We start from the raw sequence: 23573 nt of genomic DNA, 5'->3' as shown, positions 1-23573 counted from the left end.
TTAAGAAACTTAGAAGTGAAAAATAAATGATCACACTACAATTTTAAAAAAAGCATAATGCTTTTTTTTAGGTCCTGCATATGAAAAATAATAGCAGGCTCTATGTGGAGCTCTACGTGGATGCTAAACAGATATATGTTTCTGTTTGATGTTACCCTGCAGTCAAATCTGAATGTATTCATCAATTCTTTAAGGCGACTGTCAGACGTGACCTGCTTGATGCCATCTGTTGCAAAAGAAGGATGTTGACCCCATGCCTCTTTGGACTTCAGCGAGTTCTCAGAACAAAATCAATGGAAGTTAAACTGTGATCAGTGTGTGGACCACAAGTTTAAAAGGGCACTCATAATGATTTTACAAAAGTACTGGAATACTGTAGTCCTATGTGGCTCTGGAGGAGATTCAGTAAAGTCACACCAGTTATGTACCCCAGGGAGCCTGCATTATAGACTGCAAGTGTGAAATTCAAAAGATCTGTGGTCCAGTGGGGATGTAGCTCAGTGGTAGAGTGCATGCTTCACATGTGTGCTGCCCCAGCTTCAATGACTGGAATCTTTAGCCCTATAGGGGAACAAGCCAGTAACAACTGTAGGCTGGTCCCAGTCCCTGATAAAAGCAGAGGGTTGGAGCAGGAAGGGCATTCAGTGTAAAAACTTCACTGAACAAATATGAACGTCCGTCTAAAGTGGGAAAAGACTGACAGTGTCTGTAGTGAGCCCTAACAGGACAAGCTTAAGGGAAGTTTTCATTTGTGATGCAATGATGGACGCGACGGAGGTGCATTATGGGGAACCGTGGAATCGAGTGCTTTGAGAGCTACAAACACAATCTCACCACCTCCTATTTTAATATCTCACTGAACTTTGCAAAAACATGAATACACTTGAATACTACTTGAAATATAGTCAGACTAGAAAATTTGGCTTTTTGCAAAGAGTCTTGTGAGGTCATACATGATGAGGAAATATTTTTGGATCTGTTTTCTCCCATTCTGCAAAAAACTGCTGAGTGTACCTATAAAGACAGATATGATCTGTTTTGTACTCAACAGTACATTCTGTTCCATCATTTTGAATTCAAATGAACCAAATTAATTTAGTGACATTTTAACAACATGTGGGAGAGATCTGACATTAAAATTCAGGCTCTTCAGTCTTTTCCTCTATTTCCTCAAATCACCCTATCGTATTCTAATTTATAAAAGTGGGATGCAGTGTAAAATGTGAATAACTGAAATCCCACATCTAACCAAACAATATTTTGTCAGATAAAAGACAAAAATGCAATTGTTTTTCTAAAATGAGATTTCATTCAGGATTTTTATACCAGCAAACACTTTTCAAAAAAAAAAAAAAAAATTGCATCAATTATTCTTTTAACAGCATTCGGTTTTCAGGAACTAAGGAGACCAGTTACCGTCATTGTGAAAGTGGAATATTTTCCTATGCTTTCCTGATGTAGGATTGCATCTACTCAAGAGTTTCAGGTGTCCTTTGTCATATTTCATGTTTCACAGGACTCCAAACATCTGCTATTATAGAAGACCTTACAGAGTTTAAGGATGGATTTTTAAGTTAACTAGTGTCAAATTGTGATCATAGCAGAGGCACAAACCCAAACAAGGCCAGGAATCAGCCTGCCTCAAGATGAAAGACAAGATGTTTAAAGAAGTGAAACAGAACAATGGATATGCAGAACTAACTCATCAATTACGTGAGCCATTCCAGGAGAAAATCTCAACTATGGAGTACCTGAGGACAAAGGGAAGATCAGTATCAGATTTGGCCAAAAGTCACCTTATATTATCTAAGGAAACAGAACTCCCAATCCAGCAGGCACATAGGGCAGTGACTGGAACTCCAAGATCAGTAATAGTAGACTTCCTGCAGTTTCATATTGAAGAACACATCCTTAAGAAAGGATGGCAGCAGAGAATTGAATTTGACAATATTAATAAATTGTTAACTAAAGAGAATGAATAAAATGTAAGATTTCAACTGGGAAGTAGCACCTTAAGCAACCAGATTGTAAGCAAAAAGAGTAAAAAGCACAACCCCAAAACAGGTCAATTTTAATGATAAAGGATACGGCTTCCTCCCACCTTCAAAAGCATGTGCTTCAGGTTTATTGGCCGGTCCCAAATTACCCATAGGAGTGTGTGTGTGCGTGTGTGCGTGTGTGTGTGTGCGTGTGTGTGTGTGTGTGTGTGTGTGTGTGTGTGTGTGTGTGTGTGTGTGTGTGTGTGTGTGTGTGTGTGTGTGTGTGAGAACATCTTTAGGAACTGTTATGAACATCCTTATAGCAGTTCTTCATCTGCAAATAATCATCAAATTAGAGCTTTTCTATTTGTTTTTCTCAGACATGTCATTACAACAGACCCCACCACCTTCATCTCATTTGCAACATCAAAAGGCAATCTGAAAAAAAGGGCTGACAGGTCGAAGCCATTTGGCTTGTGTAGTTCCTGTCCCCAGAATCAACGAAACTCCTCTCTCATTGCCATATGTTTACAACGTATTCATAGAATAAATAGAATAATTTTTGTATTCATTGTATGACTATATAAAGATGAAACAAAAAGCACATTACTCGGGCGGTAAAGGGGATGAAAATGAGATGATGACCTTGACCTTGAAACAGCTAGGTCAAGGTCTAATTTTAACTTTTTTACACTCAGGAACCAGGTAAGATAGAAAGACAAGGGAGAAGACCAGTGTAAGACCATAGATCAAAGCTAGTGCTTTAATCAAATTAGTGCTTTGATCTATGGTCTATAGATCTATAGAACAGCAAACCTTGTAGTGTGCTAAGGATTAAGAAGCAAAAGGAAGAATTTAGAAATGTACATATAAGGGAAGCTGAAAACTTCATTGGGGATTTACATTAAAGTCTTGTTTAAACTGATACAAAAACATCGTATAGAGAAGGAGCTTAGGTTACTTTGATGAAAGCCTATGACAAAAATTTTATCCCAGGTAGTCTTGACCAGTGGTTGAAACAATATATACATGATGGCATGATGATGCACAGCAATAAATGCTGGGAGTGTTTAAGAACTGAAGCTATACTGCTTATTGAACAACCACCACCACTTCTGATATTTACAATTATGGAACTTTGATGAAAAACAAATGCAGCATTATGTACATTTTGATGTAGATATGATCATTAAAACCACAATTGAGGTCCACAACTCAAAGAAATATAAAAGAATACCTACAACAATAATAATAATAATAATAATAATATAAGATGTTTTTTTATTTTTCAAAAATACATTTATTCATAAAAGTCAAATTACAAGAAAATCACGTTGACACAAAATCCAAAAGAGATTCACACAAAAAGGAATTCACATCAAAAACATTCCTGAATGAAGAAAACTAACATTTATCAAACCAGCAGACGAGATCAGTTGTCCTTCTTGGCCTGCCTTACTTTGTGAAAAAGATGATCTCTCTACATTCTACAAGATCTGTGACGTAAGTAGTCCTTCTACCTATCTATGAAGTGAATGTCTACTTCATCAATTGGCTCTCACTAGCCAATTGATGAAGTAGACCAGATGCTCAGAGGGATTGAAATCAGGGCACGGGGATCATTAAAGAGAATCCTGCAAAACCTCTCCCGAAGGAGATCACTGATGTGGCACTGGCTTTGGAGGAGATGGTTCTTCATGACCTGAAGAGGTTCCTCATGCCTTTTCCCTCCTGATAGTCTTAACATAGACTATCCAAAGAACCTGAAGTATACCTTTGAGGTACTCCGAAAGATAATCATAAACATTGGATGGGACACACACTCAGCAAGAATACATGGACTCCATCAGACTCCTGTGTAAAAAAACTGTAAGAGTTAAAGATTTGTCAAGCAGTTGTTGTTTCTTATGTACTCCTTTCTTGATCATTACACATGCAGTCATCTGGATTGTGACTGTCGCTCAACTCAGTTTGTGGGTTTGCTATTGTTGTTATCGGCAGAATGTTGTTGACAGTTTTGTCAGTGTTAAATAAATGTTCTTTCTGATGTCTAAAAAAAATCAACTAAATCAAACTAAAAACAGAGGCTCTTGTCTCCATATGCGCCATTCATATTCAAAGTACAGGACTTAAAACACAGAAGAAGAAAAAGAAGAAGAAGAAGAAGAAGAAGAAGAAGAAGAAGAAGAAGAAGATTTTTTTTTTTTTTTTGATTTTTGCAAAAACACTTTAATCTCATTCAAACATTTTGCAGTTTTACATTAGATGAAAGCATTTAAGTGCCTCAAAACATCTTTTCCAAACAAACTTCAATCACATTTAACATGTAGAACATTTAGAACATTTAGAACATTTAGAACATTTTACAAATTTTCATCAGATGAAATTTCAAAAATACGAAACACTCAAAAACATTAAACACCAAGAAACAAAGGGAAATACAATATAAGAATTAGTGCATTATAACAGGAAGTTTGCAAAAGTGAGGTGGTCATCAACTAAAGTGCATAAGACATTTTTGTAACACCAGATGTTCCTAAAGTTATTCAGGTCTTTTGTCAATTTATAGAAACCAAATTCTAGTTTTAAGCGACATCTGATGTTACAGCAAAAAACAGTAGCTGCTTCTTGAGCGGTATCGTTTTCAATTTTCCTCTTCCTGGTCACATGAATTGCAAGTTTTGCCTCCCCAGAAATAAAATTTAAAAGCTGCCACTTTCTCTGATTCGATCTATTGTACCCAGCACCGTAGATGAATTTCCTGATACTAAAGTTTTCATTGAACAAGTTAAAAACATTTGTTAGAAGAGTGAAGAGTACTGCAAGTCTCCCACACTCACTGAAAATATGAAAGACTGTCTCCTGAAGAGGACAGAAGGGACACTGGCTGGACACCGCAGGGGCAAAAACAGAGACAAAAGCATTGGAACCGACGGCACCATGCAAAATCCTCCACTGGAGGTCGGCTGTTTTTTTCTTGAGGGGAGGTTTGTACAGAAGTCTCCACTGCGGGTCAGGTCCATTTCCCGTCATCTTGTTGGCCCAGGTAGTAGGTGCTCTGTTACACAGGTTTTTCTTGTTGATTACTTTTACACATTGTTTGTACAGTATTTTTTTGTTGGCCGTGTGCAGGCTGATCTGTCGTTCATCTCCGAGGAGAGGACCCTCCAGTTCTCCAAACAGGGGACTGATGTGGACCTCTGGGAAAGGATCTTTGCTGTCTGGTACAGTCCCTGTACTATAAGAAGAAGAACAGATTAAAAACATTCGTTAAAAGAGTGAAGAGCACTGCAAATCTTGTACACCCACTAAAAGCATGAAAAGACTGTTTCCCTAAGGGTACAGAAGGGACACTGGTTGGACACCGCAGGGTTAAAAACAGAGATAAAGCATTGGAACCGATGGCACCATGTAAAAGTCTCCACTGGAGGTCGGCTGTTTTTTTCTTGAGGGGAGGTTTGTACAGAAGTCTCCACTGTGGGTCAGGTCCATTACAAATTTCCCCACTGTGGGACAATAAAGGTCTATTATTATTATTATTATTATTATTATTATTATTATTATTATTATTATTATTATTATTATTATTATTATTATTATTATTTCCCGTCATCCTGTTGGCCCAGGTAGTAGGTGCTCTGTCACACAGGCCTTTCTTGTTGATTACTTTTACACATTGTTTTGTACAGTATTTTTTTGTTGGCCGTGTGCAGGCTGATCTGTCGTTCATCTCCGAGGAGAGGACCCTCCAGTTCTCCAAACTGGGGACTGATGTGGACCTCAGGGAAAGGATCTTTGCTGTCCGGCACAGTCCCTGTACTATAGTCCAGGAGGAGGCTTCTCTCCTTCCCGGAGAGTCTTTGCCTCCACAGTTGTAGCACCCTCTGAGCCACCCTGGTGGACTGGATGTTCAGCAGGGAGCTCACAGCCTGGGCATCCGCCAGCGCTGGCACGGCGTTGTCCACCAGCTGCTGGAGGGTCCTGGTCCTGGTTCTGCAAAGCGCTGCAGACAGCCCAGGTGTGGCTCCACTGCAGACATCCAGCCTAGTGGTTCCTTTAGTAACCAGAACAGAGAGTCAGAGCTTTTTCCTGGGCTGCTTTTAAATAGGGCCCATGACTTAAAAACACCATGATAAAATGGAGGCAAACCATTTAACTTTAGAAACTTAGAGTCCAGCATCCAGGCATCCAGGTCCAAGTTGCTCACACGTTTGAATACGCAGCTGGCCACCTCTCTCCACGTCAGATCCGCTGATCCGGTCAGAAACCACTGGATGAACTGTAATCTGAACGTGGCTGTTCTACTAGCCAGGTGGATGAGGCCCTGTCCCCCCTCCTCTCTTGATAAAAACAACACTCCTTGAGGCACCCAATGCAGCCCATCCCAGAAAAAGTTAACAAGTTTGGTCTGGATTTGGGCTAGAAGCCCTGATGGAGGGTCCATACAGGCCAAGCGGTGCCACAGCTGCGAGGCCACCAGGTTGTTTATCACTAAAACTCGACCTCTGTACGACATTCTGGGGAGCAACCATTTCCATTTTTTAAGTTTCCCTTCTATTTTTTCAATGATGCCCTCCCAGTTCTTCCTGGTTGTTGTCTCATTTCCCAGGTGCACACCGAGATATTTGAGACCATCAGTCTTCCAACACAAGTTTTGAGGAAGAACCCGGAGGTTGCCATTCCACTCACCAACAGCAAGGGCTTCACTTGTGTTCCAGTTTACTTTCGCAGCAGTTGAAACATTGAATGAGTTTGTCAAACCCACCAAAACATCAACATACCTTTGGTTTTTGATAAGAACAACAGCATCATCAGCATAGGCAGATAAAAGAATGCTCTCTCTAACACCAGGTAAAATCAAACCGTCGAGGAAGAAGCAGAAGAAGAAAAAGAAATATAATAATATAATAGAGAAAAGACAATACTTAACATTGTACTATGTGGAATTGTAGTGTTTGGGAAATGTTCATATAGTTATTTATGACTGAGACCAGTCAGATGGACTACATTAAAAGTACAAGAATTTATCATCAGGTCCAGCAAAAGGGGCAACCACAGGACTATTACCAAGCACAGTTTCAGGGTCAGCATCAGGGCACTGATCCGGCCCAAAAAATTCAAAATATTTTAAATACAAACATACATTTGTGAAAACCCCAAAATGCTTGAATTTTAGGCAATGAACTGAATTCATTCCAGCAGAGGAAATAAATGTATTCGTTCTTATTTGCATATAAAACTATCTACTGTATATGCAAATAAGAAGTATGTATATGACGTAAATACAAGTATGATGTAGATGATGTTCATAGCAAGAAGGTCCTATGTTCAATTCCATATGCCTTTTTAGCTGTCTGGATTAGCTTGTTATACTTATGGTGTAGTTTGTGGCCTTGTCTTGTCCTTAGTGTATTGTGCTAACTTTTTGCCGACTGCTTTGGCCAAGGACTTCTCGGGGGGGAAATTATTTTAACTCAGTGAGACTTTTTCCTGGTTAAAGAAAGGTTAAATAGAAAATAAAATAATAATAAATTAGAGGACAGTGATGCAATGAAGTTAGAGGCTAGGTAATTTAACTAGAAATTAGAACTGAATACTTTCAGTGATTGAAAAGTTTCACTTTCTTTCAGGTCTTGCTATATGTTTTCTTTATAACATGTACTTTCTACATTGTTGAGAAACTTTAATCAAAGCAATTATGTACTTTCCATGGTGAAATGGGTAAAATTGGCAATTCCAAACATATTTCACCATCAGTGAAATTCCTATCTGAGAAAGCCGAATCTCACTCCAGTGAATAGCAAAGACAGCAGTAACTACAAACATATTTCGCCATCACTGAAAAATCCCAATTTAAGAAAAGTTCATCATCCGCTAGTGATTACTAATGGCCTGAAGGTCTGTATTATAGGGTACTTTTAAGTATTTAGACAGAAAGCTGCAGTGACAACGAGGCATGAAATGTGAAGTACTGTGCGACAAAACACAGGAGAGTGCAGTATATTGAACAAAGTCAAAGTAAACAATTTACAAAGCTGTGTTGTGTGCAGGACAGCAGTCTTCTGACCAGATAGGGCTTCTTTTTTGAGAAACGAAAGCTTCTCAAAACATTTCAGGCTGAAATATAATCTATAATTTGACTCATCATACCATGAAATGATATCTTAGGTTCTAATAATGAAAAATGTGCTGAAAGTAAAATGTGAATCATAATATTTAAGTCTTCCATCTTACTGGGTTGTCAAAGGACGTTTGTGAAACGTGATATCTATCAAGTTAATCTAAGCTAATGAGTTGTTTCATTTTTAAAATGTGTTATCTGTGAACAGGGAGTGTTATTGGTTCAGAAGGGTCATGTTGTTAAGAATCAACATGACCCTTCGTTCTTGTGTTTGTTAGACTGACCCACAAATGTGAGTCAGGCTGCAGAGAAGATATTTTAATGAATGCATTATTCACAAACATTTTAACTTTTTCTTCTGGTTGTCATGGTAACTGATAAGATTGGGTCATCCTGCACAAGTCTCACTAAACCTGCAGAAATCGTGTCACCTCTGGTTACAGACATACAGTATGATGAATCATTTAGTGGTCATTTTCAGGAGCATTTGGGTGATTGACTGTTCACTTTAGTTAAAATTCATGTCCACTTCTGTCAGTTTTGAACAACGCTTAACAATATGATGCACCAGAAGAAGAGTAGACTGGATCTTTAAAATAAAGTTTAAAAATTAAATTTGAAATACCAGTAATAGAATGTAACCAAGGGGTCACAGTTATCACACAGTGAGGGCAAATCGATGGACTAGGACTTCACATGTACTCCCATGTATGAATAGACTCTGTCTGGGGTTTCCAGGTACTCCAGCTTCCTCCCACCACCAAAAATATACAGTAGTGGTGACTGAATCCTCATCCATGTTTGTGAGTTTTAATGATTGTTTGTTTTTTCGATGTGGCTGATCATTTGTACAGGCCGTGCTCTGCTCTCTCCCCAAAGTCAATTAATCAATATTTAAAGTCAGTCCTACACAGATCAAGCTGTTACAGAAAATTATTGAATGTCTCCAATTAAATTTGTCAAGTAGGAGTATTCATTAGTTTAGCATTTATTCAATAGTTTATCTATAATTGTAGGCCCAGGCATAATTCAAATTAGCCAAGCGTAATGTGAAAATGAATTTGGTACCACATTAAAATTCTTATACTTTTCCTACACATAATTCATATACTTTTGATACTAGAAGAAAATGTTCATATTGCTGCAGTGCAGTATCCAAATATGTCTTGTGCAACTGGTTAATACTGGAAAGAGCAACATGCTGGTGGGATTTACAGACCTCCTTTCGGCATTTACCTATTGGGAGTTGAAGAATTACATACTATGAAATATCAACTCATGGCAGAAACACTTTCTCACTTTCATGAACGTTTCTGTCCAATTATTCAACAACTATTTGTCCCTCAAACGGCTACTGGAGAGACACTAAAAAAAAAAAAAAAAGGAAAAAAGAAATATCCTGTACGACAAGACAATACCATATAAAGACACATCGATTTTAAAATAAATCAAACTGAATGCACTTTTTTTTTTAAAATGACACAATAATGGTCCACATTGAATGGCTGCAGGACTGTGTGTTCTATGTCAAGTTTAACTGGCTACTTTCAACTCAGTACAAACTGTGTCAAAGTTTCGTAGGAGTGTATTTGAATATCCAAAGTGAACATGTGGTAAAGTACCCGCGTACACACCCACACGCACATTGGGAAACCTGAGCAAACTTTTTTTTTTTTTTTTTCCCCCCAAGCTCATGGAGGTTTGGTATAAAAACAGGTCTCAGAACCTGGACACACTGCTCTGCCTGCTTGGACATTCCGAAGTCCAGGATGAAGACTCTCCTCCTCGCTGCGCTGCTCCCATGCCTCGGTAAATCACAATTTGTTTCGATCCTTAATAATCTCTGTGCATTTGAATTTGCTTGTCTAAGGTCTTTTTTTTTCTTTTTCTTTTTCTTCATTTTTTTCTTCATTTACATGCGCAGCCACTGTGTTCGCGAATAAAGTGAGATGGTGCGCCAAGTCACCCCAAGAATATCAGAAATGTATGAACCTCGCAAGCGTCGCACCCGCGTTCGCCTGTGTGCTGAAACAGAATTCCTTGGAGTGTATCATTGCAATTAAGGTGAGTAAGAGACAACTGCGACGTCGGCTACACTTATATGATGTGCTAAACAAATACAGTATTCCAATGTTTCTTTAAGGATGTATTTGTATTAAAGTGCTTTTATTGTGAAACTCGTAGCGGAAGTGAAGTGACGTGAATAGAATAGTTCTACCACTTTAAATTTTTTTTAAATTTTTTTTTTTAATATTATATATTATATATAGTTATATTTTAAATATGACAGGCATAAATATTTAGATTTTGCAGCCGATACAGCTGTTTTACCAGGAATAGTTTTTCATGTTTTTAAAACATTATTATTATTATTATTATTATTATTATTATTATTATTATTATTATTATTATTATTATTATTATTATTATATGCCACAGAATCTCAATTTGTCACAAACACAGGCTGTCAGAGTAGAATAGAATAAGAATAAGAATAGAATAAGTACAAAGTTATCATGTTAGCTATAATCTAAATAAAATAAAAATATTAGCCATAAAAAATACTTTTGCTTCACTCCAATTGTATGATGTGAAAATTGATAATGCTGGTGGTTGGTGTTTTTCTTTTTTAGTCTGGTGAAGCAGATGCCATCACTTTGGATGGAGGAGACATCTATGTTGCTGGATTGAAAAACTATGGCCTGCATCCCATTATAGCTGAGGACTATGGCACATGTATGTGTTACGAGTCAATTGTGTTAGTGAGACACTTAAACTTTCGACTTAAAATTGTTCTGTGTTCATTCAGCTTCGGATACGTGTTACTATGCTGTTGCTGTGGTTAAGAAGGGCAGCGGATTCAACTTCAGCGACCTCAAAGGAAAGAAATCCTGCCACACCGGGTTGGGAAAATCAGCAGGCTGGAACATTCCCATCGGAACTCTGTTATCCATGGGTTTATTGGAGTGGTCAGGCATAGAGGACAAGCCTGTTGAAGAGGGTGAGTTGCACACAATTAATATAACATTAATGATAGTGTGAAATGGGTGCTTTCGTGGGGTTAAAAGTTAGATCATTAAAAACTAAAGTGTGTTTGACAGTTTCACAACTAAGGACCTAAAGAGAAGAATGATAAAATACATCATATCTATGCCTTAAAAAAGGGCTACAGTCAACAGGCTTAACTTTGTTAACTTTCTTTTATGAAGACTTAAACCAGGTGGGCAACATTTGTTAGCACTTGTGAAGATTAAAAGTTTAAAAAAAATAGCAATAATATTTTCCAAAATGTCAAAGTACTACCAAACATGGTCTATGCTTTCTAGACTGAATTTGGTATTTTGTTACTCTAAAAATTTGACTATGCTAAGGCCCAGAAAATGGATCCAGTAAATTCCACCCAAATTTGAAAACAACTTTTGCGCTTTGAAAGTGGGCAACGGAACAGTTAATTAAATGTGATAATAACATTAAAATCTGTAATAAAATGTTGATGATGGTCTCGATTGTGTGGACAGTAGATTTTGCATCACAGAGGCTAGGATCTGTAGCCTCAGGTTAAAAAAAAAACTTTTTACATACCACAATGATTTTTGTATTACAGCAGTGGAAGCGTACTTCTCAGCCAGCTGTGCCCCTGGGGCACAAAGAGGCAGCAAACTGTGTCAGCTGTGCAAGGGAGATTGCTCCAGATCCCACACGGAGCCTTACTATGACTACACTGGAGCCTTCACGTCAGTGCTGGTCTTTGTTTGACTCTAAATATTTCTAATGTGGCTTTTACTGTTTTTAAGCTCTGTGCTTTTGACCTAGATGATGTGATAACATGATAACTGCTCCCAGGTCATTCTGTAATCCTGTGATCTCATCTGATATTTTCTTAAATCTGCTCTCCCTGTGGCAGTGCACTGTGCTACTGATAAACTAATTGTTGTGATGCACGTGTGGTTTGTATAATAAACAGGTGTCTGGAAGAAGACGCTGGACAAGTGGCTTTCGTGAAGCATCTCACTGTACCTGGTCAGTGTCTCACTCTCAACATGTTCTAAAACACATCTGAATTACTGATGCAGTCAAGTCAGCCACATGAACTCAGTTGAACTCAGTTGTCAGTTGTATCAAATTGAACAGCAAAACACTAAATTGAATCATATTCATATTGATATTTGTCACAGGGCAAATTTTTTTTATCTTTGCATTTTCCATTTAACATTTTTTGAATGACATTTTACAATGTACTCAGGTTTTTTTTAATAGTTAGGCATTGTCTCTATCTGAATATGTTGTGGAATATCCTTCTTAGTTCCTCACCATTTACATGCAATTAGACACCAATTCATCAGCAAAGAAAAGAAAAGAAAGAAAAGAAAAGAAAAAGAAAGAAGAGGCGAAGGAAACATTTCTGATGAATATGAATGTTATTTGTCTCTTTCAAAGTCAATTACTATTTTTTTTGTTGACTAATCAACTTTTATTTATTAATGAGTCATTTATCTTACTTTATCTTACTTTAATGAAGCTCATTGTTTTTCTTTATGTTTTTGTGAGTGAATAATGTACTGTTATTGAATATATGGGGTATAACTCTTGTTATCAATGTCATTTGGGCAGAAATAGTATACTCCTTTGCTACACCAAAAAGGTAGATTACTTTAAATGAAATGTGATGGTCAAAGTGATCTTTTTTCACACCTGATGACTGACAGAAAAAATGTTTAAAGCACTTTGTTACATTTTCAGAGTCTAAAAAATCCAACTACGAGCTGCTTTGCAAGGACGACACCAGGGCCCCTATTGACAGCTATAAAACCTGCCACCTAGCCAGAGTGGCTGCACATGCTGTTGTCACACGAAAGGACCAAGCGTTGGCTGATTTAATCTGGAATAGCCTCAACTCAGTGCAGGTATACAGAAGCTAAGATATACACTTGTGGCAATACATGTAACTTGTACTAACCTAAGAGCATGTGCTTGCTTTTTGTCTTTTGTAGGGTTTTGATCTGTTCTCCTCTGACGGCTATAGATCTGCCAAAAATCTGATGTTTAAGGACTCAACAACAAAGTTAGTGCGGCTGCCTTCAAACATGAATTCCTTTCTTTACCTGGGTGCTGAATTCATGGCGATTGTCCATTCCCTCAAGAGAGGTACTGAAAGTTTTTATGAAAAAATGCGTATTAACATTCAAGTAAATGCTCAAGCAGTTACTATATTTAGATGGCGGACTCTGGCTTACAGTTGTTTTCCTCCACTTTCCAGAGGAAAGCCCACCTGCTCCTTCTTCTGCCATTACATGGTGTGCTGTTGGTAATGATGAAGTAGCGAAGTGTGATATGTGGGCTGGGAACAGCGCTACCCCAGAAGGCCCTGTCATTAATTGCCAGTCTGCCTCCACATTTGAGGAATGTCTGGAAAAAATTATGGTATAACACTGTTGGATTCAAACATGACATGAATTGTTTTTACTCCATTTGGGGACAGTTCAATCTGAATTTCTGTTGTTTCCATCACCCTGTAGCGAAAAGAAGCTGATGCAGTTGCAGTGGATGGAGGACAGGTGTACACAGCTGGCAAGTGTGGTCTTGTTCCTGCTATGGTGGAGCAGTATGATGAAGGTGTGACAGTCAGTCCAGAGACAATACAATCCTCTTCATCACTTCACTTTTCTTCTTTCCTACATGAGTAATATCTCTATTTTTGTCTTTTCACAGGAGAGTGCGGCAAATCTGACGGTAATAAACATAACTGCATTTTTAGTAATCTAAATTCAATGAATTTGTTGAGATTAAGGGGCGGCAGTGGCTCAGCGGTAAAGCGGCAGAATGGTGGAGCTGGTCATCCAATGTTCCAAGATCGGCGGATTGATTCCTGCTCCCGTCCAGCCGCCTGGAGTGTGAGCTGACAGTGGGAGGTGTCAGCTCACCTTCCGAGCACTGCCGAGGCGCCCTTGAGCAAGGCACCGTCCCCCTTTACAAGTTGCTCATTTGGGGTGCACCAAGAAGGAGCTGCCCACCACTTGCATGGGTACAGGCCCCCTTGTGTGTGTTTGTGTGTGTTACAGGGGCCTGTACGTACTAACATGTATGCATGTGTTTGTTCAATACTACAGTGTGCTCTTAATTTCCTTTCGGGGATTACTAAAGTATAGTAAAGTATATACTAAAGTATAAAAAAAATCAATACTTTTGATAAGTTAAGTGTCTAATTATTTGTAGAATGTGAAACTGGAACTCTGAAACTCTGAATCTAGATATTATTAGTACATCCGACCGAATTATCCCTAATTATTGACTATTAATCTATACTACTATGCAAAGTTATATGAAAATTAAAAATAGTTAATAAATAATAAGTTAATAACTATACAATTTTAATGAGTTATATCATGTACCAAACCAACATTGTTCTTCCTATGAAGCATAATGAAAATTATTAGAAAATTACTGTAAGTGACAGAGCAGAAAAATGAATTTTACATTACATTACATATTGTTATTCTATCAAAAATTTGTGTGTTTCCCACTACGATGATAAATATTATAATAAATTAACTATAATATTATTTGTCTTGGGATTCTTCTCCCTCTGCTTTCTGTTTTACCACTCTCATAGCTTTAGCATCATCTTACTATGCTGTTGCTGTGGTGAAGAGCGGTTCACAGCAGTCGGCTTGGGAGAACCTGAAAGGCAAGAGGTCTTGTCACACAGGAGTTGGCAGAACTGCTGGCTGGAACATGCCCATGAGTCACGTCTATAAAGAGCTTAATAACTGCAATTTCAGTAAGAGACTTTGTGCTTCTATTATAAATTCTGTTCTGCTACTAATTAATTCATATAGTTCTATTTACCACTGCCAAGGTGATTATGTTTTTATTTAAATGAAATGTTTGGAGGAGTTATGAAGTATAATGTGATTACATTTTGGTTTCACAATATTTTTAGACCATTGCTTACAGGTACAATGACACAATGTTGGCATAAAAATCACAATCTTTAAACAACTGGATAAAAGTGTTTTTTTAGTGCTTTGTATTTCCAGCATACTTCTGTGCTTTTGAACACCTTGAAATTTCCTGCACTCTACACCAGATTGTGATTCCAACACATCATGCTGACTGTGTCTCTTCCTTTTCCACAGACAGTTACTTTCCAAGTGGCTGTGCACCTGGAGCAAACATCAACTCCTCGTTCTGTCAACAGTGTGCTGGCAGTGGCAAAGCTGTTGGAGATGATGACAAGTGCAAAGCCAGCGGTAATGAGCGGTACTACGGCTATGCTGGCGCCTTTAGGTAGGATGCAACACTGCAAAGTATTATCTGCATAACATCTTAAAGTTAGGCGGAGTGGGGTTGGGAAGCAGAATTGCTTTTTTTCCTGAGAATCAAAAAAGAAGATGATCTCATGTCTGTTTGATGGTTGAGAAATGAGTTGTTATTTCAGATAGTGTTAGCAAATTGAAACAGCTAGTTTAGCAGTTCTCTATAGCAGCGGTCCCAAACCTTTTTTATGCCACGGACCGGTTTCATCTAAGACCGGACCGGTCTTCATTTGCTCGATAATCGTTAACGATACCAGAACAGATGTAGTCTAATAATAAAACATTCGGAGTGTCTTTATGTAAAATGCAGACATCAACCGAAAATAAACAATCTTTTTTTCATAATTTGATAATCAACATCTCAGTAAATGAAATAATTGTAAGAAATAATTATATTTAAAACTCGATTGAAGTGACTGCACTGATGAGGTTTATTTTGAAAGAGAGCGACTTACAATCAGTGCATTCGACGTAGGAGAAATACTGATCATTCCCAATAAAAGGATGAATAAGTCAATCAAATAATAATTACAATAATGAAAATTAGTGGTTGGGGACCGCTGATCTAGGGGTAACGGGAGACAATGACAATGAAGTGTGTTTCGTCCAGTCTACTCTGCAGTTTGGTTTTCTTTACGGTCACTGCAGAAAATCCCGTTTCACAAAGACAGGAGGTTGGAAATGGAAGCAGGGTTTTCGATACTTTTTTGGCGATCTCAGGATAATTGACTTTAATCCGGAACACTGGGGCAGTTGTGGGCGCTTAATTTAGAGGTAACCTGTCACGTGACTGAGACCTATCAAGGAATGACTGTGCGTCATTCCGCACAGACGTCACTTTTTAAAATAAAACATCTTTAGACTGATAATCAATTGGAAAAAAAAAAGTCAAACGTTCTGTGCCGCGACCCGTTGGTTGAGGTCCACTGACATAGATGGATGTAATAGAGAATCTGGTAATTTTTCAAAATAAAGCATCTTTCAGATTCCGAAATAAATAAAAGGAACGTAATGTAAATTATTTATTCTTCTTGTGCGGCCTGGTACCAAACGCCCCATGGACTGGTATCGGTCCGCGGTCCAGGGGTTGGGGACCGCTGATTTAGTGAACTTCATTATTCATTCAGTAAACTTATATTTTTTGAGACCAACAATCTGTTCCCCTCCATTCTTTATTCTTTGAGATAAGCTAAAGTAACCATATTCCCAACCTCAACTCTCTAAATAAACCAATATTATAGTACCATCAATATGTTTTTTTGAAGAAAAAAAAAAAATAGACAGAAAAATAAGATAATACCCAAATTTCTGTGTTGGTAATCATTACAGATGTCTGGTTGAGAATGCTGGTGATGTTGCTTTCGTCAAACACACAACTTTTCAAGAAAACACTGGGGGTAAGAGACCCGAATTGACCTGCTTTCATTTCAGCTATGTGTCCTACAAAACTAATGACCATATCCTCACCATATTTTGTCATAAAAGCCAACAGTCCACCATGGGCTAGTGGTGTGAATGCTGATGACTACAGGCTAGTTTGCCCTCATAAGAAGGTCTCAGTACCAGTCAGCGATTATGCCTCTTGCAACCTGGGCAAGGTGCCAGCACATGCTGTAGTGACTCGTCCAGAGATCCGTAACAGGGTAGTCCAATTTCTCAAGGAACAAGAGGTAAGCGAGTGCAACACTGACAAGAAGATTAATGCTGGATGTCAGAAGGATGTTATTATCTCATATTCTCAGATTTGTTAAAGAATTTTGCTGATTCAAGAAATATGTGAATTATAAAATATTGCATTTGGACCACATAGTAACTTCTCAATTTGTTGTGCTCAAAATTAGTTTAAAGTTCCTTCCCATGCTTATTAACAGCAAAAGGCCTTCATGCAAAGCCTTTGTCCTAAACCACTATTCTATGACTCAGATTTTCTTCTTTTTTATGTAAACACTTTTTTCTCTCATTGGTTGTCAATTTACAGATTTTTTTTCTAATTTGATGCATTATAATTTCTCATTTACATTATATTATAAAAAAAATGAATGCATGAAGGAATTTAACTTTTTCTTTACTTTGAACATTTTTTTCAAATAAACATCTGTTAATTCACAAAGATGATTACAATTTTTTTTTTAAATGTCCTAACTGTATTTTACATTTTTAGGCCAGGTTTGGTGCCTCTTGCACAGACCTATTCAAACTGTTCCAGTCAGAAACAAGCAAGAATCTTCTCTTCAAGGACTCCACTAAGTGTCTCCAGGAGGTTCCTGCTGGAACATCATTTGAAAAGTTTTTGGGAGATGACTACATGAATTCTATGAACGTACTCAGGAAGTGTAATGAAAACACCCCAGGTTTGTACCACTGTGTCAAAAAAGAGATTACTGAGTTGAAGGATTCTCTGCAGCCCAGGTAAATGACACACTAAAAATATGACTCACTGGACCTCACTCCCTATCTTTTTTTGTCTTTTTCTTCCCCTAACAGAGCTGGAAAAATCTTGCACTTTCCATTCCTGTCAGCAGAAAAACTAGAGATGAACATGGATTACTTGGTGTCTCATGTGGCTCTCACTTATTTTGATGACAAAATTCTCACTCAGCAATGATTTGTCGAGTGTTTTTTCAACCAGAATTCATTGTGGAGCTGTCAAAAGTGCAACCATGAAGTAAATGCTTATCACACAGCAACTAACCAATGACCATTCCATGAGTAATCATGTCCTGTGTAGTTTTTTTCATGCCGTTGACACATAATGTGACACCAACTGTTATTGATAAATGTTGTATAAAATATGCTTAATGTTCAAATAAAGCCGCATAATACAATTTGTGGAAATACTGTGGCTTTGTTTTGTAGCAGTGTGATGTTTAGCGTTTAATTTCAATATCCCAGAAAAGTGCATCGTAGTATTTTTTTTATTGTCGAAGTTCATAAAGGCCAATGTTCTCAAATGGCTGCCATGGTCAAACACAGGTAGAAACAGCACTGAGCTTATTGGTTGTAATGTAAATTTGTAAAGCACTCTTGGAATCTGAAAAGGACAAAAAACTGAAACAATTAATGTTACGTAAGTATATATTTTGTATATTGATATATACAATAATATATTGATACAATTTTTTTAGTTATATGAAGATTAAGGAATATATAGACAAATATATACTCAGTTATCAAGAGCTTGATAAGAGATGCAATTAAAAACTTGTAATTAAAACATGTAATAATGTACAGTACATCTCTTGCAGCAACAATTTTGGAATATGGAAGTTTCCAGAATAATGAAGGGCAAGAAGTACAAAGTTACAAAAAGTTACAAACATTTGGATAGAAGGTGAGCTGTGGGCAAATTATGGGCAACAGGCCATCGTGCATTATCCATAAAAGCTCCAGTGTCTAACATTACATTTTTTCAAAAGACTATATTTGCAAGGTCCATTTGTTGACAGAAAAAATAAACACACAAGAGACTGGCATAATAAGTCATGAAATGTGTAGCTTATCCCTCATTTGTTGAAAATGATGCATAAGCTGGGGTTCTACCACAGAAGTTCCCATCTAAAGTATAAGGGTGAAACATAGCTTTGCTGAATTCGCATTAGCAATATTAGCTGGCTGCACACTGATCTATTAACTAAATCCAAGATCATCAGATAGCATGAAATCCACAAAACTAATACAGTTATGTTACTTGCTCATATGTGTCTTAATAATGTTACCACATTGAAGCTAATACAACCTTGTTCTGTACTAATGGCTGGAATGACTGCATTCCGAAAATCCAAAGAATTCTAGTTTAAAGATTTCAGTTTTTAGTTTACGTTAACCTGATGGGAGCTTACTGTGTCTTCTGCAAATGAAGGCCGAGGTATGATTATTAATAATTTAATAAACTCTATCAACATGCAGTAGATTTATTGTATTAACTTCAAGTCCAAAAATACATTAGACTGAACTGCTTCAAAGTAAGTTTCAAAGTTTACATATTCAGTCCAAAACATATGATCCCATAAGCCATCAATTAGGTTTTGTTGAGATCATGTCTAATATATTGAAAATGAGCTGTAGAATACAGACTCCACCATTTTTCAAGATCCAGTCTTTCCTAAAAGAACAAGGATTAATGACTGCTCACAGTGACAACGTAGCACAATGGGTGAATATGTTGTACTCTAGAAGTCAAACTGGTCAGATATAGATAAAGGAAAACCTTTACCACAACCATACTCACAGTGAGCCATAGATGTAATTAAAAGACTTTTATGGAATAGGATGTACTAAAGAATTAATTTGCATAAAAAAATTAGGGTGAGGCCTACGCTGTTGCATTTAGCTGAACGGTGTGTGGAATGTCACTGCCCCAGGGCCTTGGTCCTTCGAGGTCATGGTTTGCTTTACGTTACATGTCCTCGGCTGAGTAGCATTACAATCAAGTACCTGGGAGCACCTAATCAGTGTTCCCAGGTTATTTAACTCCGCCTGCCAATTCACTGTGGTGAATCCTCTAGCAGAGGGTTTGGTTGCAGACGTGGATGATGCCAGGATTTCTGATTGAAGCCATGCTGCTATTTCTGTTAATTCAATAAATGTTTGTTAACTTTTGGAGCCACCTGCCGTACATCTCCCTTATTTTGTTGCGGTCTATGAGCTGGCCGTAACGGGAAGCACTGGAAATGCTGAAGGCAGAGTTCTGTGTGTGATTCCGTGAACTGCATGCTAATGCAAAATAAATCCTTCTCTTCCAGAACAACCTTTGCTGGTGACATCGATTAAGCTCAGACTTCTTATCAGTTTGAAAGACACATTCCAGCCCGACAGTCTCGTTGACTGCAATGCTACTCTCCTAAATGATATAATAACCAGAAAGGGTTATTAATATTTGGTTCTGAAAGACAATAAATGTTTACATTTAGGCACCCCTGCAATGGTCACAGTTTTTTCTGTTACAAACTGATCCCGGCCCCCATCAGAGAAGGTAAAAGAAAGAAAGAAACTCTCCTTGAGCCTGCTGGTTCTGGCCCGCAGACTCTGTAGTCTCCTACCTGAGGGCAGCAGTCTGAAAAGGCTGTGAGAAGGGTGGGTGGGATCACCTGCAATGCTGATGGCTTTGTGGGTTAGGTGGGTGTAATAAATGTCTGTGAGGGAAGGGAGAGAGACGCCAGTGGTCTTTTCAGCTGCTGTCACACAGCCGTACCACACAGTGATGCAGCTGGTCAGGATGCTCTAGATGATGCCTCTGTAGAAGGTTAGCATGATGGGGGGTGGGGCTCTTGCTCTCCTCAGTTTCCAGAGGAAGTAGAGGCGCTGTTGGGCTTTTTTGGCCAGTGATGCGATGTTGCGGCCTCTGGACAGGTCCTCGGAGATGTGCACACCCAGGAACTTGGTGCTGCTGACCCTTTCCACTGCAGCACCATCGATGGTTAGTGGAGCATGCTGGGTGCGTACTCTCCTGAAGTCCACAACAATCTCCTTCGTCTTCTCAACATTCAGATGGAGATTGTTGTCCTTGCACCACAAAGCCAGGAGGCTCACCTTGTTTCTGTTGGTACATACAGTAAGTATAAAATATTGATTTGTCAATTCAGGTTGAGAAGAAATCCAACATTATCACCGATGATAAAAGCAAACAATGTTAACAGATACTTAACTAATACATGGCTCACACGTTGATCTGAACACCGCACACACTCCTTTTCTCCCCCAAGTCACCCTCATTTTTTATAGCCCAAGATACTCTGTGTGTGTGTCAATGGGCGGTTACTGACCGACCATTGCATACCAAATTACTGCTTACATTCTCAGGCCACGTCTTCAGGCCTTCCACTATTATTTAATCATATTATTATTATCACATCATTGTTTTATTAAGCATTCTTTAACCTTTTATTAAACATAAATCACCACATCATCCAACGGGATCCGAGCTACTGTGTGCCCGGCAGGTCCAGGGTAGACAATGTCTACCTAGTTCAAGATGTTTTGAGGTTTCCAGGTCATTGGATATAAATATTGGTCTCATTTCATTATATCAAGAGAAGGCTTTTGATCATGTGGAGCACAGCTTCCTCTGGAAAACTATGGAGAAGTTTCAGTTCAGCACCAGTTTTACTACCAAGATCTGGGTTTTGTACAGTGACATTGAGAGTACAGTGCACCCTCGTTCTTTGTGGGTAATGTGTTCCAGGAACCACACGCGATTGAGCAATCCGCAATCGAGATCGCAATCTATTTATGTTATTATTTACATAAATTTAAACATGATATTAAACCACCTTCTGTCTGTATTATCTTTTCCCCTCACTCTTATCGACTGTTTAAATCACTTTTGTGTCTCACGAAAGTCCGAGACTAACAGAACAGAATGACTTCCCGATGCCGTCAGCCAATTGAATACAGGAACGGTATCATGTGACTAACTACTAAAAATCCGCGATGAGTTGGGGCCACAATCATTGATGCGCGAATGCACTAGGGCGCACTGTACACTGAAGTTTAACGGCAGTTTGTGTGCTCCTTTCAGGGTGCATTGAGTCATTCAGCAGGGTTGTGCTCTGTCTGGGATGCTGAATGATGTCTCTCTAGAACCCCATCCTTTATAAAATCCACAAAAGCATCGACGGTTTGAGAGTTGTCAATGTTTTAGTGGTATTAACTCATTTATTTAACATTCTAAACACGGCAAGGGTGAACTGGAACAAAAGTGAAGCCCTTGCCATTGGTGATCGGCGTGATGGTCTCCCCGTTCTTCCTCAGAGCTTATTTTGGAGGACCGATAGTCTGAAATATCTTGGTGTGTAGCTAGGCAATGAGGCAACAACCAGAAACAATTCGGAAGGCATCACTGAGAAAATTGAAGCCAGTCTTCAAAAATGAAAATGGTTGCTCTCTCAGATGTAGAGTTCTTGTGAACACTATAAGACATACTAGACATCGCCATAAGACATCTTGGTGGCCTCTCAACTATGGCACCACTTGGCTTGCATGGACCCTCTTTCAGGTTTTTTGGGCCAGATAAAACCTATTAATTTTTCTGGGACGGTCTACATAAGGTGAATGAGGGGGTGTTGTTTTTATCAAAAGAGGAGGGGGGACAGCGCCTCCTCCTCTTAGCCAGAAGAACAGCCACGTTCAGTTTACAGTTCAACCAGTGGTTTCTGACCAGACCGGCACAGCTGACATGGAGAGAATTGGCCAGCTGCATATTCAGACGTGTAAGTAATTTGGGGCTGGATTCTGCACTGTTTTTAATTGATTCTAAATTTAAAGCTAAATGGTTTGCCTCCTTTATATGACTGTGTTCTTGAGAGTCCCATACTATGCTTTTTTAAATCCATGTCATTAAGCTATCAGATGTCCAACTACACTGTATTTGAAATGTCTTGCCCCAAAGTGATCAGTGGTCTTCAATATCTTGATTGAATATGGTTAAAGTCACTTCTGTTTTGAAATGATCGGTGTCAATGGGCGTGCCTGCGACTTCTCTGTCAGCACCCCTCTTCCCCCTCTGAGCTGCCTGTACCAACCTGCCTCCCCCTCGCATTCACGTGTGTTTTGTTTACTTGAGCCCGCATTACAGATCGATAGAATGTCATAGTCTGGGACTTTTTAACTTTCAGTAACTTCACTGCTACATACGTATTTTGCCCTAATTCTTCTCCTGTTTTTCTCTCTTTTTTTCCTGATATAATGGTTGACTTTTCTGCGCTAAGTGTGGAGCTGCTTTCTGAGTCTGCTAAACAAAGACTCGTCGCTTGTGTAAACACGAATTCAAGATACTACTGCTGTCTTTGTGCTTCTGCTCGACAGGTGGGAAACAATTATGGAACACAGGAAATCCAAAGGCCTGGATATCCCGCCCCCACTTCAGCAACTAAAGCACAATTTGAAATGGAAATTCTATCCGGCCTATCTTCCACTCTCTCTCTGTCTCTCTCCCTCTTTTCCTTTCCCTGTCTGTGTTCCCAGTATATTTTGTTTCCCATCCAAACGGTCGAGACGGATGATCGCCCTCCAGAGTCTGGGTTCTGTGTGGAGTTTCTTCCTCAGTGAGGGAGTTTTTCCCCGCCACTGTCGCTTATGCTTACTCTGGAGGGTTCTTTTGGGTTTCACTGCAACAAACCTGTTTTGGGATAGGATAGGATGGCAGTGTGTACACATGCA

At 38.6% G+C, this 23573-nt stretch overlaps 1 protein-coding gene across 1 annotated transcript; it reads left to right on the top strand.

Annotated features, from left to right (window-relative positions):
* Window positions 1-9770: 9770 nt before the first annotated feature.
* tfa (transferrin-a) lies at window positions 9771-18241 on the top strand. Its single transcript, XM_068340665.1, has 17 exons — window positions 9771-9909; window positions 10025-10164; window positions 10734-10836; window positions 10910-11101; window positions 11705-11834; window positions 12065-12120; window positions 12841-13004; window positions 13092-13245; window positions 13358-13521; window positions 13617-13713; window positions 13810-13830; window positions 14711-14878; window positions 15237-15387; window positions 16746-16813; window positions 16902-17086; window positions 17578-17767; window positions 17901-18241. Exons 1-17 carry the CDS (start codon window positions 9870-9872, stop codon window positions 17945-17947), a joined length of 2070 nt encoding a protein of 689 aa, XP_068196766.1. The 5' UTR covers window positions 9771-9869; the 3' UTR covers window positions 17948-18241.
* Window positions 18242-23573: the final 5332 nt, after the last annotated feature.

The sequence above is a fragment of the Antennarius striatus genome, chromosome 18 (assembly GCF_040054535.1).
Source record: "Antennarius striatus isolate MH-2024 chromosome 18, ASM4005453v1, whole genome shotgun sequence".
Classification (NCBI taxonomy): domain Eukaryota; kingdom Metazoa; phylum Chordata; class Actinopteri; order Lophiiformes; family Antennariidae; genus Antennarius; species Antennarius striatus.
This window is presented reverse-complemented; position numbering and strand designations above follow the sequence as displayed.

Bases quoted from the DNA above. Each gene is read 5' to 3' on its own strand.
- tfa (XM_068340665.1), top strand. From the start codon at position 9,870: ATGAAGACTCTCCTCCTCGCTGCGCTGCTCCCATGCCTCG. The intron at 10,837-10,909 runs GTATGTGTTACG...GTGTTCATTCAG, and splicing joins AGCTGAGGACTATGGCACAT to CTTCGGATACGTGTTACTAT. The intron at 14,879-15,236 runs GTAAGAGACTTT...CCTTTTCCACAG, and splicing joins GCTTAATAACTGCAATTTCA to ACAGTTACTTTCCAAGTGGC.